This window comes from Manis pentadactyla, chromosome 7 (assembly GCF_030020395.1).
Source record: "Manis pentadactyla isolate mManPen7 chromosome 7, mManPen7.hap1, whole genome shotgun sequence".
NCBI classification, from domain to species: domain Eukaryota; kingdom Metazoa; phylum Chordata; class Mammalia; order Pholidota; family Manidae; genus Manis; species Manis pentadactyla.
Window position 1 is genome coordinate 60,171,082 of NC_080025.1, and position 18,427 is coordinate 60,189,508.

Sequence of the window (18,427 nt, forward strand, 5' to 3'; positions counted from 1 at the left end):
AGGATATACATTAATGTATCTAGAAAAGGGGGGGACTATATATAAATCAATTCTGTTTATAGCCTAGGTAGTATGATTTCCTAAGTAGATAATGAAAGTATGTACAATACAATTTAATATACACTCCTTTTTAATAAATAGAACTTTTTTTAAAAATGCAGTTAATTCCATACTTTGATAAGTATTTCAGACCCACAGCCAAAAATCTTTTAACCATGTGGCATTAGTAATATTACTGTTAAAATCCATAAAGGAAGCTTACCTGCCCACTATTTTTTATGCTATTTTGGGAGTGTGGATTGGCAAATTAAAATATTAAGTAAGAGAACTGTTGTAAAGAAAGAAAGAAATATATTATTTGTAAATAATGTAGAATCTACCTAGAAACGAAAAGAAATGTAGGATCTACCTAGAAATGTAGGATCTACCTAGAAACCTAGTCAAGTGCCTAGATGCAGGAAAAGTAATACAGTTTTTGGAGGAAGTTACCACCAAATATATTAGAAAGCTGTAGTCATTTTAAGCATAATCCTGGGGCAAGAATACGTAACCAGAAACAAACCCTGGTAAAATTTACCATGAGAAAGGAGGAATCATAAACCACTGGGGAAGCGAAGGATTATTAGATGATTATTAGGACTCAGAATGATAATTTCAGATATTTGCTTGCCTATACTAACATGCCAAAAAGATTTGAGGAATTTTTTTAAATTTCCAATTCTAACCATAGAAAATATTAATGAACCTAAAAGCATATATCATATTTAGGAGAAGGAAGCACCTTCTAAATTTATATACAGTAGAAGAAATTATAAAGGAAATTGGATCAGTAAATAAGAAATAAAAATGACTGACTATTTTTAAAATCAGTAATGACAGCAGTTGGGGAAGTCATTAGCATCAAACATGACAGACCAGGAGAGGCAGCATATGGGGACAGGCTGCCTAGGCTGGAGCCCGACTGGGCCAGGAATTGGGACAGGTTGCAATGGTTGTGGTTTCTTAACCTCTCTTTGCCTCAATTTCCTCATCTATAAAATGGAGAAATAATGGTACTTTCCTTTTGGGTTACTGAGAAGATTGGCAAATAGGGCCTGGTACATACTAAATGCTCAATGGATGTTAACAACTAGCCTTTCTTTATTATAAAGTGATTCACACAGGCTAAGAAGAAAAAGTAAAACAACCTCTTTTTCCTCCATAGAGGAAAGATAGAAACAAAACAAAAAGCAAAATTATTGAGCACCAGTAATAGTTTTGAACAATTATACCCAGTGCTGGTGAGGCTTTGGTAAAAAGGATGTTCACATAGGAGTATAAAGTGGTATAACTTTTAGAAAGGAATTTGTTCCTACATTTTCACTCACTAATTTTACTTCTAGAAGTATATCCTAAGAAGAAAGAATCCTAAGTATGGAAAAATACTTCTCCACAAAATGATTAAACTTGATATTATTTATAATAGTGAGAAATTGGAAACAAGATCCAACAGTAGGAAAATAATCAAATTACAATAAATCTATTTGAAGTACTGAACTAAGCAATCATTCAAAAATAATGTTGGAGAGTTTGTAACATGCAAATACTGTAATGTCAGGTTGCAAAAAGTAGATATAAATTGGTATATACAACCTGATTATACCTACATTTTTTTCAAGAGTATGCATAAGGAAAAAAATTATGTGTGGAAATACACCAAAATCTTAACAGTAATTGTCTTCGGGTGCTAGCGTTTTGGCCAATTCATAAAATAATTAATTTTTTCTGTGTAATTCCTACATTTAGTAAGCTTATATTTTACCATAGGAGAAAGTATTTTTAAATTAGCACTATGATTTTAGAAATGGCTCATCTTTATTTTTAGGTTTGATGCCCAAAGTGACAAATGATCTAAATCTGGCTTATTTTGTAGATAAAGCAATGGTTTTAAAACATCACCCGGACAAACGGAAAGCAGCTGGTGAACCAATAAAAGAAGGAGATAATGACTACTTCACATGCATAACTAAAGGTAAGAAAATACTCCAGAGTCCAGAATTTCTAATAGCAATGATTATTTATGTATTTATTTTTAATGATTATTTATTAATTGCTGAGATTGGCTTTCCAGTGTATCCTGTGGTTTATCTACCCATACCATGATGTTTTATAACATTCAGTTACATCCAGTTTTTTCTGGTACTCTCCCCAGAGCCTTGCTACACAAAGTCAGGTCCTCCTAACCAGCAGCAACAGCAGCCCCAGAAACTTGTCAGAAATGCAGGCACTCAGGCCTGAGGCTCTGGGGGGAAGCATGTTCCCATCAGGAGCAAATAAGCTGGTGTGACTGAAATTACTCGAGGGAAAGCACAGATTGGGAGAAAACCTTTTATTGCTCACAATGCATACCAGCTCCATCCATCGCCTCTGCTCTGTCCCTGTGCCACTCTCTCTCCTTCCTCCCTGGTCCCCACTAGCCAAAGCCTGCTTGGTGCTCCGTCCCTGCAGCCACAGTGGTCATGGCTCCTGCTCACAGCTCCTGGTGACTGATAGGCGCCAGACCAATTATGCAATGGAGGGAAGGAGAGAACAGCTCTCTCCATCCCTTGCCCCAGAGGCTGCAGGAAGCAGCGATATATGTAAATGGACTAACATCAGGTGGGAGATTCTGGAAATTTACCCCACAACCCACCCCTCCAGAATTCTTGCCTTACAATCTACTTGCAGCCCCATATTCTGCAGTGGCCCCTGTGCAAGAAAGCTGAAGCACTGTAACCAGACTAATAACATACAGTAGCAGCAGAAATACAGGTAGCAATAAAATCATGACAATCCTCAAGCCAGCTGGATTCAAAGTCCTACTCAGATTAAGTCCATAGCACACCCATTCCACAGCAGGCCCGCAACTGAACCAGCAGGGAGCTCTGTACACACTCAGCAGGCACCAACTGTAGCCATGAGGCGGGTCCAAGACGCAAGGACTGTGGAAGAGAATAACCTCAAAGGCGATAAGATACATGTTTTAAAGATACCACAGGCAAATCCTGTCCAGCAGGTAGGATGCATGCAGGAGAGTGGTTCTATGATAGGACAGTGGCAGGAATGGTATTTCGTCCTGGTCTGGTATACCAGACCTTCACCCCTTTCCTTTTGGAGTTACGGATGGTTCAATATATAGGGCTATAGGGGGAATGTGCACTGGCCACAAAGATAAAACTTTCCTATAAGATGCTTTTACCTCCCGGCTGTTTTGTGTACACTACATGATCTTTGGGGGCCACTCTGCTGTTATTCCAGGACTATACATGAGGCCAACTTCCAGGCCTTTTCCCCAAGGTGCCAGAAGGCCAGCCATCTCTAGTCCGTGTGTCAAAATGTCCAGGGCCATGTCCATTCAATAGAGTCTCCAGGGTTTAGCACAGTTGGGGCTGGCAGCAGGATGTTGCTCTGCTGGCCATATCCTGGCTTCAGTAACTCCTCTTCAGTTTGCACATATAGTTGTATAGGAGAGGCAGCAATGTGTGTTAGCATGTCCACAGGGCTCAATGCCGCCTTCTGGGGCTTTTCATTGAAATGCCATAGCATTGTCCATAGGCAGACTGACCAGTGTTGTAGACTATTGGTGTCTGACTTCAGGCTAGATTTCAACAAACCATTGTACTTCTCTATCATACCTGCCCCAGTAGGGTTATATGGTTCATGAAATTTCCACCTTATCCCTAATTGCTGCACCCATCCTTGTAACGCATGTCCAGTAAAGTGGATGCCTTGATCGCTCTCAATCACCTGCAGCCGGCTATAGGCTGCAGAGAGACACTCTAGGCCCCTCTTGGTCACTTGCTGATCTGCATGATGTGCAGGAAAGGCCACCAACAGGCCAGTAGCTGTGTCCTCATGAGTCATGGCATACCGATATCCTTCTGATACGGGCAGAAGCCCGATGTAGTCTATCTGCCACCTGACAAGGGGTATCGGCCCCTTTACTATTGTCCCATGTTGCTGCGGGACTTGGTGTAAGTGCCTCTTAGAGCACACAAGGCACTCCCTCTGAGCTCTGCTGACTTCTTCAGAGGTCAACAGCAAGCCCCCACTGAAGGGCTACAGCCCACATTGTCTTTTTCCCTGTGTGCAATAAATGCTGATGTAACCATCGGGCTACATTAGAAGCAGGCTTTCCTTCTAGCCAACACACCTGGGCCAGTGTGTCTGCTTCATCATTCCCGGAGGATGCCAAAGGCAAATGATATATGGTAGCTGTCTTAATCTGACCAGAGGCCCATAGGTCTTGCCACAACTCCAGCCCCCTCCCCTCAGAGGAACCAGTGACCAACAATCCAGTTGGCATGGTACTATGTCAGTAACCACAGGGTCAAGCCCTGATAGACAGCCCAGCTGTCAGTACAGACAGTTATTGGGGAAGGCTTCTGGGTGATCACGGGTGATACTGCTCACAACTCAGTCCATTGACTGCTCTTCCCTTCCCCATCCTCCATCCATATTGTCTCAGTCTTAGTATGGAAAGCCACAGTCCTCCACTTCAGGATCCCCCCCAACTGGAGCCGTCTGTATACGAAGCACCATCAGGTATAGGGGCTTTTCCTTCCTAATGAGAACTCTCAGCTACCTATGGCTCAAAAGTAAGTTCTTCCTGCTTTCCACTGGTGTATGTCACTGGCCCCAATAAGCATTGGAGTTCTCCACTTAAGGGGCTAGTGGAGAGGGTGCTAACACTGCTGTAAATATGTGCCCCCTTTGGCCAGTGTAGGTGTCTGAGCCATGCCACTCCGTGGCCTTTAGGTCCAGTCTCGCATCCACCTCACAATGGAATAGGTGGTTATTCCCTTAGTTGGAGCTGTTCCGGTGATGGGCTCCATAGCCAGTAAGGTGTGGTACACAGCAGCCAGTTGCTTCTCTATCAGGGTGTACTGGACCTCTGCTCCTTTCCACAGTTGAGACCAGATTCCAGTAGGTTGGCGGGTCCATTCAGGCTGCTGCCAGAGGCCCCATCCATAACCATCTTCGATTACATGAACATCTAGCTGACAGGGCCTTGATGGGTCCATTACACAAAGCCCGCACAGCCCTGACTGCTCGCTTAGCAACAGTAAGGCCAGATGCACATGTTTCATCCCATTCCCACCTGATGCCCTTTCATACCAATCAGTATGAGGACCTCAGAATTTGTGCCAAGTGTGGGATAACACTCTCCAGTAGCCCAGAAGACTCAAAAACTCTTGTAATGCTGCCACAGTTTTAGGGGTAGGAAAATCCTAGACTTTGTCTATGACTGCTTCCAGGATAACTTTAGTCTTACCCAACCAGACAACCCCCAAGAACTTTACTGACAAACCAGGTCCCTGAACCTTGGTGCTATTCACAGCCCATCCTGTCTCCTATAGATGTGCAGCAGTCTAGGAACTGCTCCTTCTAAATCTGCAAAATAATCAGATGTGAGCATAGTATCATCAGTGTAGTGATGCAGCTGCACCATCTCTCAGGGCAGTGTGCTCAAACATCGTACCCATGAAGACAGATGTCAGGTTCACCAGTCCTGCTAACGCCAGATGTAGCTCTGGGGGAAAGGGGTGTTCCCAGCCTAGGGTGACTAAACCAATGTGACCAAATCAGTCAAAGGAAAAGATAGATTGGGAGAAAGCCTTTTATTGCTCACAGTGAGGTCTAGCTCCATCCATCCCCTCTAACTGCCGCTCTCGCTCTACCTGCATGCCGCACTCTCCTTTCTCCCGGTCCCCACTAGCCAGAGCTCACTTGGTGCTCTCCGTCCCCTGCAGCCATGGCACTCAGGCGCCCCGCCAGCTGGCCTCTCCACCCGCCCCTTCCAGGAGGCACTCCGTGGGCAGTCCTGAGCAACTGACAGGCACCAGACCAATTATGCAACAGAGAAGAGGAGAGAACAGTTTCTCTCCGCCCCTTTCCCCAGAGGCTCTGGGAAGCAGCAATATATGTGAAAGGACTAAGGTCAGGCAGGAGATTCTGGAAATTTACCTTACGGGCCCCACCCCAGGCCCACTGAAACTGCATTTTAATGATACCTGCAGCTGATTCATATGAGAAGCTCATCCTAGAGTTTATACAAGTGTTCCTAATGATGATAATACTGAGGTTTTTCTCCATTTCAGATATTTTGTGGGACCAAAGTGTTCCTTAGATGTTTTGCTAATTTATATCCTATCATGGGGCCCACACCTGTTTATTACTGTTTCGATAACCATATCTTCACTATGCAAATTAATATAGTTACCATTTCTAAATGTTTCATTAAATGTAGTTTTGCATTTTTTGAAAATTGTATACATACCTTTTAAACTCACTAGCCCCGTCTTACATAATGCTCCAGAAGCCTCACATTATTTGGTCTTTTACAGCCTTGAGATCTAACAGTTAATTTTCTAGCTATTTCTTTTTCCTCGGTTTTGCTTTCTTAAGGGATGAATATTCAACTATTGTGTTATCATTTCCTTTCCAGAAGAGGTACCTAATTATTAAGTCCAGTTACATCCAGTAGGGTTAGAGCTGTTGTTACCTCAATTCAACTCCCCTCCCTCCACAAGTACACATTTTTTTAAATGAAAAATAACAACTTTTTTAAAAGAAGGGTATATTTTTTCTCACAGGAAAAACAAATGTAGAATTATGGTAATGTGACTTTACATTTTTTCCTCAGCTTATGAAATGCTATCTGATCCAGTGAAAAGACGAGCATTTAACAGTGTAGATCCTACTTTCGATAATTCGGTTCCTTCTAAAAGTGAAGCAAAGGACAATTTCTTCGAAGTGTTTTCCCCAGTGTTTGAAAGGAACTCCAGGTGAGTGAGGCATCCCCTGTGATCATAATGCTTTATTGGCTTGCTTCCTGGGGTCTAGTTTTCTGCCTTTTTCCTGGGTTATAGTCTTATCCTGTTCCTCGTCCTCATCTTCTACAATACTGAGGATGAACCCACTTCTCTCATTTATTGGCTCTAAACAGAAGTCCTCCCTCTGTAGTGAATTCCTTTACAGCTCATGGGATGTTTTACTTTCAAATTTCCTTTTGGGGAAAAAACAGTAGCTGACTTTATGTGGTGTGATACTCTTACTTAGGTGAGTCATTTCCATTCTTCTGTGTCCCCTTTATTATCAGTGGGTACATTATTCTATTTGGTCCATTATCATTTGAGAAAAGTTTTTTTTTATTTTTTGAGCATCTGATTGTCATAGGTTCTCTGACAAAAGATAATTTATATTTAAGATTAAAACATATATACTTTATTTCATTAAACTCAATTTCTAAATAGTGTATACCAGTATTCTACTTCTGTTTGGTTCCATCTGCACTGGAATGTTCCCTTAGAGTGCAGCTTGGCTGCACAGTGGAGTCACCTGGAGAGCTTGAACAGCTGATGCCTGGTTCTACCTGGAAAGATTGTGACTTAATTGTGATTTCAATTTAATTGGTTTGGAATGCCTCTAGGGTTTTTAATGCTCCCAGGTAATCCGATGTACAATCAAGTATGAAAACTGTTTTGTCTGTTTGGTGCAGCTTAGTATTTCCTCCTCTCTTTCTCCTCACCTTTGTTTTGCAACAGTGCTGAAGGTGGTAAAAATAAAACAGTGTGTTATATTTTTTCGTGGAATGATTCCATAAAGTGAAAAACATGGGTCAGTAGTAGCATCAGGATCCTTGCAGAGGTGGAGTGCTGAACCTAGAAGTCTGGCTCTTAAGGGTGAAGATGGTAGCAGTGAGGGGTTGACATCTGTTCCTTCTGTGAGTATTAGCATTTTTAAAAAACTCTAGGCCTACAGGTTGCTTCTGTACTGCCTGCTGAGGGGCAGGAGGTCAGTGAGCTTGGGTAAGAGGGCTAGGGCCTATTTTTCCTAGTCAGCTTGGCAGCCTGTACTGCCCTGCAGTTTACAGAACTGAATAATCTGATGGTTAGAACACTGTTCCATTGTTTCCTCCCACAACCCCACCTACCCTTGTCCTTTCTTTTATTGCACCTTCATTTGTTCAGCACCCCACTGCTGATCTTCCTGTTCCATCTCAGTCATAGAGGATGTAGGGGAGGAGAGTGTAGGGGATTAGTAAAAGCCATTATTGTTTTTTAATAAATTAGCTTGCCTGTTGAACTTTTGTACAAAATTTTTTAATGGAATTTTTCTTTTTTTCTTAATTTATATTACTTTCATTAATACTTTATAGTTGATATACAATATTATATAGGATTCAGGTGTACAGCATAGTGATTCAACAGTTACATAAATTTCAAAATGCTCACCATGATAAGTATAGTTACCAACTTTGACCATACAAAGATACCACAATATTATTGACTATATTCCCTATGCTATACTTTTCATCCCTGTGACTTACTTATTTTGTAATTGGAAGTTTGTCCCTCTTGACCCCCTTCACTCATTTTGCCTGTCTTCCCACCCTCCTACAGCAGCCACCAATTTGTTCTCCATGTTTATGAGTTTATTTCTGCTTTGCACATATAAGTGAAATCATGTTATTTGTCTTTCTGTGTCAGACTTATTTCCCTAGCATAATACCCTCTAGGACCATCCATGTTGTTGCCAATGGCAAGTCTTTGTTCTTTTTTATGACTGAGTAATGGTCTATTGTATATATGTACCACATCTTCTTTATCCATTCATCTATTGATGGACACTTAGTTGCCTCCATATCTTGGCTATTGTAAATAATGCTGCAGTAAACATAGGAGTGCATATATCATTCTGAATTAGTGATTTTGCTTTCCTCAGGTAAATTCCCAGAAGAGGAACTAGTGGGTTTTACAGTATTTGAATTTTTCTCTCTTCTGATATTTCAGATGGTCAAATAAAAAAAATGTCCCTAAACTTGGTTGTATGAATTCATCATTTGAAGATGTAGATGCTTTTTATTCTTTCTGGTAAGTGAATACACTGTTTCTATGATACTGTCCTTTTTTTAAAGGATAAGTATTCAATAAGTACTTGACTTGTTCATAAACTAATTGAAGTATAGGAGAATCACAGAACCTTCACTGAACGAAAGTACTCTGTTCAGAAATTAAAGGTTTTTTTCACATAATGCAATATTATTTCCTATGTAATACTTAGGCTTTTATGATTATACTTTTTTGTCTGTTTTTCCTAATTAGACTTCTAGACAGCAAGCACCCTACAGAGGCAAAAAATGAAATTCAGGGTGTCATTTGACGTCAGTAAAAATGAAGACATTTTCATTTAGCTGTCTTCTATTGAAAGTACTTAAGCACATGAGGAAGGTAGTGCTTTTGTCTCTAATTCACTGATTTTTTAATAAATACGATATTCAGTAGTTTTATATATGCTGTATTTTCACATTAAATATCTGTTAAATAAAAGCATAATATCACTGTAAAACAAAAATGACAAGATTTAGTCCTATCAGTGGTAGTTGCTTTTCCCTCAAGGATACAAACAGAAAATAACCATTGCTAGGGTTGCCTTAAGACCTAACAGCCTGGTGACCATGAAGGCAGGACACCTGAACAAGCCCAGGCAAGAAAGAGACCCTGTAATGAAGAGAGAGCAGGGAGGTCTGATTTTGACTGGGGGTGATGAGTGTATTTTAGGTTTTTATACCAAATACAATGTCATTTAAAAAATAGGAAGAAGAAATAATTATCTACAAAAAAAAAAAACAACAGGAAGAAGAGACTTGAGTGTAGTGTTAGTTCAGTACCAAAAGTGAGGGGAGGACTCTATTAAAACAAACTCATCCACTTGCCTAATGTTTCTTAGAATTAAAAGATTAAAAAAATTTTTTGCCTTGATTTTATTTCATTTCTATCTATATTAGGTATAATTTTGATTCATGGAGAGAATTTTCTTATTTAGATGAAGAAGAAAAAGAAAAAGCAGAATGGTATGTATTTAAATTATTGCTTAAAAGAAAATACTTGGTTCTTTAGTATTTGTGATGATATAAGAGTATGCTACTACCTATATGTCTTAAATATCTTTATATGCCCTTTCTAAATGAGTTTTTGGTATTTTTGAGATTCCATCTCACAAGTTAACCTAGATGGGGCCAAATTAGTGTTTGGTTAGGCTATGCTTAAGAAATTGTCAAGAAACATAATTGCCAAAAATGTTCAATTTAGCAAATTCTTTTTCTTCTGGTTGCTTAACTGGTTTTATTTTAGTTTTCTCTCTGTGGAGGGAAATTTTTTTGACATGAAGTTCTCAAAAAAACTACCAAAATTAATATAAGTGGAATCATCCTTTAGCTAATGTTGAAAGTGACATGGCATTCTAATCTTTCTGGACTTTATTTACATATATATTTATAAACTATTACATTTTCCAGTCATACCATCTATATACAATAGTTTCTAACATTTTCTGTTTTATAGTCGTGATGAGAGGAAATGGATTGAGAAGCAGAACAGAGCAACAAGGGCACAACGGAAAAAAGAAGAAATGAACAGAATAAGAACATTAGTTGGCAAGTATAATTGATAGGGATTTTTTAAGTTTTTTAATTAAATGATAGAAATGCAAAAGGATCACTTTTTTTCTGGTAGACAATGCATATAGCTGTGATCCAAGGATAAAAAAATTTAAAGAAGAAGAAAAGGCCAAGAAAGAAGCAGAAAAGAAAGCAAAAGTGGAAGCAAAACGGAAGGAACAAGAGGCAAAGGAAAAAGTAAGATGACATTTAATGAATCTGGACTGTAGATATTTGAAATCTTTCATCTTCAGATCTGTTTAAGAAACTGTCATCTCACAGCAGAGAATAAGGTGCTACTATGAGTGGATCATGACAAGTTGGTCTAATTGATAGTTACAAGGATCTTCCTTATCACCAAATTTTTACTGAGCAAAATCATGTCATACAAATTCCTTTACTATCATGCATATTTCTAATATGTCCATTTTTCATTTCTAATGTTTGTAGAACTTTGTCAGCTGCCTTTCCCATTTCAGCCTTCAGGCTTCACCAAGTTGACAGTCCCCTTTTCCTCTAATTTGTTAAAAGATTGAATTTTTTAAGTAAGATAATAGAGCACTTAGAAATTTGAAATTTCTTTTTCAAATTATTTTATTCCCCTTTATTAAAGCAAAGACAAGCTGAATTAGAAGCGGCTCGGTTAGTTAAAGAGAAAGAAGAAGAGGAAGTTAGACAACAAGCATTACTGGCAAAGAAGGAAAAAGATATCCAGAAAAAAGCCATTAAAAAGGAAAGGCAAAAACTTCGAAACTCATGCAAGGTATGTCAGACTGATTGAATAAACACTAAATAACAAGTAAATCAGGTTGCTGATTAAACTTAAAAATATTTATATTCTTCTACTATGCAAATGTAATTTTTAAAAATAATAAAATTCACTTTTTAAAAATTTCACGTGCATATTTCAGTATATAACTCTGAAAGTTGGGTTTGTTTTTTTAACATAACCATCATGCCATTTTCAAACCTAACCTAAAAAAACTTGTTTAATATTCTAATAGTCCATATTCAGATCTTCTTGATTATCTCAACAATGGCTTTATAGTTGGTTTATTTAAACTTGGATCTAAATAAGGTCATTACAAAGGCTTCAATAGTATGTCTTCTGATTGTGTCTGTATCAGGCCTCCTGCCATCACCATCTCTCCCCCTCCCCCATTGCCATTCATTTGTTGGAGAAACCTGATCATTTAAGTATATGCTACAATTTGGTTTGGCTGGTTGTATCCTTAATGGTTTAAAATTAATATTTATCTTAGAAAAAGTTATTTTAGAAATTAAAAACTTGGGTTCTTTTCATGGATCTAAAGTCTTTCATTTTTATCTAAATAAAGGGATATCACTTGGGTAAATACCAGTAATGTGCATTAAATACATTTTTCACTAAAAAATATTTAACCAAAAACCCCCGAAGTTTTTAAATGTAGGTTTGTCCAAGAGATGTTCTAAACGTTTTAAACCAGTAGTCAGAGACCAGTAACACGCGTCTCAATCAGCATTGAATGAATTAATGAAATTACAAGCTAGAGTAGAGAGTGCCACAATCGAGTACTATGTCATTGCAGTTAAATCCAGCAGGTACATAAATTCTCCCTGTGTATAGAAACATTCTTTTTCACATGGCTGTCCAGAGGCTCTAGATACTAGTGTATATATATATATATATATATATATATATATATATATATATATATATACATTCTAATGTTCATCATCCTAAATCTTCAGTTACTAACATAATTGAAATTTACCTGCACCATTAGCAAGCTTTAAAAGAGGTTTAATAAAAACTCAAGCACAGGTTGTCTCTTCAGGCTTTTGGTAAACAAGAAGAAAATCTAAATAGAAAAAATGAAGTATTTTCCTTAAATTTCCCCTCAAAAATGGTTTTGAGCAAGATGCACTTACAAAGTAGCAATGAGCATGGGCTCAGAGTAAGCTGTCTGGGTTTGTACTCTTTCTACACTTACCACCTAATATCTGTGGGTCCTCAGGAGGCTACCTCAGCCCTTTGTGCCTCAGTTTCCTCACCTGTACATTGGCTGAAACAGTGATTAGTAATAGAGTAAGATTAAATGAGGTCATTCACATGTGGTACTTGACACATTTGGCATGTAATGAGAGATCACTAAAGACCTCAAAAAAGTGGCCAATTAGAAAATAGAAAGTTTGAATAGTTCCTAGAGATCCATAAATGAGGGTAAAAATGCTGGCATTTGGTAACTTTGCTTTACTGCGCCTTCCAGCATGAGTTCATTTATTTATTCATCACATATCTGATGAGCACTTATGTGCCAAACAGTTAAGTTGGTGTGGACATAATGGTATAGTCCTTGCCTTCAGGGAATCTGCTGGTTAATGGTGGAGAATGACAAGTAAACAGGCATTTCAGACACTAAGATGAGTAGGAGGAGGAGAAGGTACCAAAAAGGTACTCAGAGAAGGCTTTCCAGAACGAGTGGGATTTAGCTGAGTGAGACAGTGTGTGTCCAGGATTAGAGATGTGAGGTCAGTGAGCAATGGGAAAGCGCAGAGATCCAGAGGAGTGAGGTTTAAGGAGCCAGAGGAAGCTGGAGAGGCGAGGAGGAGCCAAGCCTAGGACGTTACATGTCTTGCTAGTTTCTAGCTGATCCTGAGCTGCTTTTGGTCAGGATGCTGCGAGAAGACTAGAGGCAGTTTAGGCCAATCAGGAGTCTTTGCCATAATCCAGGTAGGAGTATTGGGCCTTGAACTAAGATAAGGATGGTGAGAATAGAAAAAGGTGGATGAAATGAACCCAATATTTATTTTTTTATACAACTTTTTTATTAAGTTATTGTTGATATACACTCTTATGAAGGTTTCACATGAAAAACAAATGTGGTTACTACATGTACCCATATTATCAAGTCCCCCCCATATACCATTGCACTCACTGTCCATCAGTGTAGTAAGATGCCACAGAGTCACTACTTGTTTTCTCTGTGCTATAGTCTTCCCCATTATCCTTCCCACACCGTGTGTACTAATCATAATACCCGTCAATCCCCTTCTCCCTTCCTCTCCAACCCCTCCCCTTTGGTAACCTCTAGTCCCTTCTTGGAGTCTGCAGGTCTGCTGCTGTTCTGTTCCTTCAGTTACGCTTTGTTGTTACCTTCCACAAATGAGGAAAATCATTTGGTACTTGTCTTTCTCTGCCTGGCTTATTTCACTGAGCATAATACCCTCTAACTCCATCCATGTTGTTGCAAATGGTAGGATTTGTTTCTTTCTTATGGCTGTATAGTATTCCATTTTATATATGCATCACATCTTCTTTATCCATTCATCTACTGATGGACACTTAGGTTACCTCCATATCTTGGCTATTGTAAATAGTGCTGCAATAAACATAGGGGGGCATATGTCTTTTTGAATCTGAGAACTTATATTCTTTGGGTAAATTCCTAGGAGTGGAATTCCCAGGTCAAATGGTATTTCTATTTTTAGTATTTTGAGGAACCTCCATATTGCTTTCCACAATGGTGGAACTAGTTCACCTTCCCACCAACAGTGTAGGAGGGTTCCCCTCTCTCCACATCCTCGCCAGCATTTGTTGTTCTTAGTCTTTTCGATGTTGGCCATCCTAACTGGTGTGAGGTGATATCTAATTGTGGTTTTAATTTGCATTTCCCTGATAATTAGCAATGTGGAGCATCTTTTCATGTGCCTGTTGGCCATCTGAATTTCTCCTTTGGAGAAGTATCTGTTCATATCTTCTGCCCATTCTTTAATCGGGTTATTTGCTTTTTGGTTGTTGAATTGTGTGAGTTCTTTATATATTTTGGATGTTAACCCCTTGTTGGATATGTTGTTTACAAATATATTCTCCCATACTGTAGGATGCCTTTTTGTTTTGCTTTTGTTTCCCCTGCCCAAGGAGATACATTCAGGGAAAAGTTGCTCATGTTTATATTCAGGAAATTTTTGCATATGTTGTCTTCTAAGAGTTTTATGGTTTCATGACTTAGATTCAGGTCTTTGATCCATTTCGAGTTTACTTTGTGTATGGGGTTATACAATAATCCAGTTTCATTATCTTCCATGTAGCTGTCCGGTTTTGCCAACAGCAGTTGTTGAAGAGGCTGTCATTTCTCCATTGTATATCCATGGCTCCTTTATCATATATTAATTGACCATATATGTTTGGGTTTATATCTGGGCTCTCTATAGTCTGTTCTATTGGTCTGTGGGTCTGTTCTTGTGCCAGTACCAAATTATCTTGATTACTGTGGCTTTGTAATAGAGCTTGAAGTCAGGGAGCGTAATCCCTCAGCTTTATTCTTCTCAGGATTGATTTGGCTATTTGGGGTCTTTTGTGATTCCATATGAATTTTAGAACTATTTGCTCTAGTTCATTGAAGAATTCTGTTGGTATTTTGATAGGGGTTGCATTGAATCTGTAGATTGCTTTAGGCCGGATGGCCATTTTAACATATTAATTCTTCCTATCCATGAGCACAGGATGTATTTCCATTTATTGGTATGTTCTTTAATTTCTCTTATGAGTGTCTTGTAGTTTTCAGAGTATAGATCTTTCACTTCCTTGGTTAGGTTTATTCCTAGATGTTTTATTCTTTTTGATGCAATTGTGAATGGAATTGTTTTCCTGATTTCTCTTTCTGCTAGTTCATCATTAGTGTATAGGAATGCAACAGATTTCTGTGTATTAATTTTGTATCCTGCAATTAAGTTTGCTGAATTCAGATATTAGATCTAGTAGTTTTGGAGTGGATTCTTTAGGGTTTTTTATGTACAATATCATGTCATCTGCAGACAGGGACAGTTTAACTTCTTCTTTGCCAATCTGGATGCCTTTTATTTCTTTGTGTAGTCCTGGGTGACCCAGATGGGTGGGGAGGAAACAGTGCTTCTAGAGGTGCGTTTGGATGCTAGGGAAGGGTCAACAGTAAGATGAGCGTGGGCAGCTCTGTGATAGCCAGATAGCATAGATTAAGAAAGCAAGAAAAAGTGGGAGACACGAGTGTTAGCAGCAGCCCAGAGTGGGAAGTACTTTCCAATTCTTGTATGTTCAGGTACATTGTGATGTTCATTCTAAGCATAATCTGGAATTACTCAGAATTTTTCTAGTACCCCCTGTTCCTTAACACACTATAGTATCTTTTTCTGTCATTTCATGTAAAATTCCCAGTGAATTTTACAGTCCAGCAGTCAGTAGATAGAACTGGCAGCCTAACGAGGGAGTATCATACAGTTTCTTGATCCTTAAGTGTTTCTCTACAGAATTATTCCGACTTTGGTAATATCCAGGTCTTCCACGCCATTACCTTTTACCTGTTTTGCTGCTCCATCTGTTTGGCGGTGCCTTTTTATTTCATTGCTAGCTGGCTAGGGAGAAAGCTGGGCAGTGCCCTGGGGGTACAGTGGTTGATGGTCAGAAGGCCATACATTCATCTGAAGCTCTTGAGAACTTCATGCTTTGTAAGTGTTCATGCATGTATTTTTTGACTGTCACTAGATAGAAGATGAAAATGTTTGTGTTTGTGCTTCTAGAGCTGGAATCACTTTTCTGACAATGAGGCAGAACGGGTTAAAATGATGGAAGAAGTGGAAAAACTTTGTGATCGGCTTGAACTAGCAAGGTATAACTATACAACTGCTATGAGAGTCTTCTCTTGGGCCTAGAATAAAGTTTTATCCCTTTTTCTCCTTTAGCTTACAGTGCTTGAATGAAACACTCACATCATCTACAAAAGAAGTAGGAAAGGCTGCTCTGGAAAAACAGGTAATAGAATAGAAAACCAAGCGTTTAATTCTGCTTCCAGTCTTGCTCTCTCCTTAGTATTTCCCACCTAACCTGTTATTGTACGAGCAGAGTGTCTCATTTCTCTTTGTGTCCCTCACTATGCTTTGCTTGTAGTAAGTGCTCTTGTTGATTTCAGGTGGAGTTAGTGTGTATGATTGTTAGCATATAGAGTGATTTGTGGTGTCTAGCACATTGTAGTTTTTTAAAAATTATTTTGACTGCTTGAGCATTTTTATAGGATAACAACATTTAGAACCAAACGAGATCTTTGTTCTGTCTAGTTTACACCTTTTATAGATGAGACAATGGGCCCAGAAATTCAGTTCAGTGCAAAAAGTATTAGTACCTACTATATACAGCACTATGCCTAGGAGATTTGGAGAAATGCCCAATGCCATTGCTGCCATAAAGGAATTCAGGAACCATTACACTGGAAAGGCCTACAGACCACAAGGAGGGCCCACAGGAAATGCTGTAGGTCAGACAGGAAGCACCAGCTCCAGGTGGAGGGGGCAGGGAAGGTCAGTGAGCCAGCCTTGAAGGATGGACAGTGTTAAAATGAAAGTCATGGGAACAGCGTGAACTATCAAATATAGGTAGAAGGTTAGGGGGAGAACTGGGAGAAGTAGGTTAGGAAAAGTAAAGCCAAATTAAGCAGGTTTTTAATGCCATGATGAGTAGTTTCCATTACTGCAGATCTTTGAGTAGCAAAGGGTTAACACTGTAGCGTTAGCCTGGCATTAGATGCCAGGTAGGATTGATTAGATAACACTAAGGAACAGTTGTAAGACTCCCCCTGGAAGGACGTGGGCTCTGAGAGGCCTGATGGGATCACTGGCATTGTTGTGATTGGGGAGTGAGGTGAGGGAATGGGTCACAAAAGTCATGTAAAGGATTTTTTTAACTTGTGCATGTTTGAAGGTGGACTGAAGTGACAAGGTAAAATAAAGGGTCTAATGTCAAGATAAAACAGGCCACTTTGCTGTGCCTTTACCTTTTTGTAGAGAATAAATGAGGTAATCTGCTGGGAGAATGGGTATGAGATTTGATTTGAAATGGCCTTGTGGGTAAATAACCCAGTGACTCTAGACCTGACAGGTAGTGTCCAAGGCAAATACTCACACAGATTGAATACAGGGCAGGGCAGGATGAGGGCGGCTCTTGGTTCCTCAGGCAGCGCCACACAGCCGGGAAGCCAGAGTGAAGAAGAGCCAGGGTGAGAGATGGGCATGGCTTTGGGGTTAGGGTCGGGGCTGCCCCGGGAAGAGGGGAGGATGGCTGCCAGGCTACCGAGAGCTGAGAACCATACACTCCCCAACCAGAGAGGGAGTGTAGAGTAGCAAGATGCTTTAAGTCCCTGACTTAACCCGATATTTGTGTAGATAGAAGAAATAAATGAGCAGATGAGAAAGGAGAAAGAGGAAGCCGAGGCTCGTACACGACAAGCATCTAAGAATGCAGAGAAGTCAAGTGGCGGAGGTGGAAATGACAGTAAAAATTGGTCAGAAGATGATCTGCAATTACTGATTAAAGCTGTGAACCTCTTCCCTGCTGGAACAAATTCAAGGTACTGATTTTAATGAAACTTCTCTTCAGCACATACTGGAGCCTGGGATAATGTAGCTAAGCATCCGAATAAGCAGCAATGGTTGTAGCAGAAACCTCAGGAAATATGCTTGTGTCTAGGCAGACTGCCTTCCACTAAATTCTGTGCGAGTGGAAAGTGTAAAAAGCAGAGTGCATTTTGAGCCCATTAGTCTTTTCAGTTTTCACCAACACACATGTACGTATGTATATACCGCAGAATGAGTTGTTGGTTTCTCAGGAAATAAAGATCCTAAGAGCCTTGACTGTCAACGTTGGTACATTCTATCATAGCTGGTACTCAGGCCTAGGTTTCGTGTTGTTAAGTTTCTTTCGCCATCTTAATCCTTTTTGTTTCCTACCTCACACTGGAGCTTACTGTGAAGTCTGAGTTTAGAACTCAAAATTAAGCCTTAGAGATCCAGCCTCCCTCATTCTATAGATGAGGAAGCCAAAGCAGTTAATATGTACACAGAGACTCTAAGGTTTTGTATAAACTTGAAACCAAGATTACATACAGCTGATTTAACTGTATGAAAAGCAAAAACTATAGTTCTGGCAATAGTCATAATTAGACTATCAATTGAGAGCTAATA

At 39.4% G+C, this 18,427-nt stretch overlaps 1 protein-coding gene across 3 annotated transcripts in view; it reads left to right on the forward strand.

Annotated features, from left to right (window-relative positions):
* Positions 1–18,427, forward strand: part of DNAJC2 (DnaJ heat shock protein family (Hsp40) member C2) — a 34,975-nt gene that overhangs the window by 11,824 nt on the left and 4,724 nt on the right. For 2 of the 3 annotated variants that reach the window (XM_036892399.2, XM_036892401.2), the window contains exons 4-13: positions 1,913–2,011; positions 6,665–6,806; positions 8,814–8,894; positions 9,809–9,874; positions 10,365–10,456; positions 10,536–10,657; positions 11,073–11,222; positions 15,995–16,083; positions 16,157–16,226; positions 17,630–17,814. In XM_036892399.2, the coding sequence (XP_036748294.1) occupies positions 1,913–2,011; positions 6,665–6,806; positions 8,814–8,894; positions 9,809–9,874; positions 10,365–10,456; positions 10,536–10,657; positions 11,073–11,222; positions 15,995–16,083; positions 16,157–16,226; positions 17,630–17,814 (1,096 nt within the window). The remainder of the gene's footprint in view (positions 1–1,912; positions 2,012–6,664; positions 6,807–8,813; positions 8,895–9,808; positions 9,875–10,364; positions 10,457–10,535; positions 10,658–11,072; positions 11,223–15,994; positions 16,084–16,156; positions 16,227–17,629; positions 17,815–18,427) is intronic. The other variant, XM_036892400.2, reaches the window with a different exon arrangement.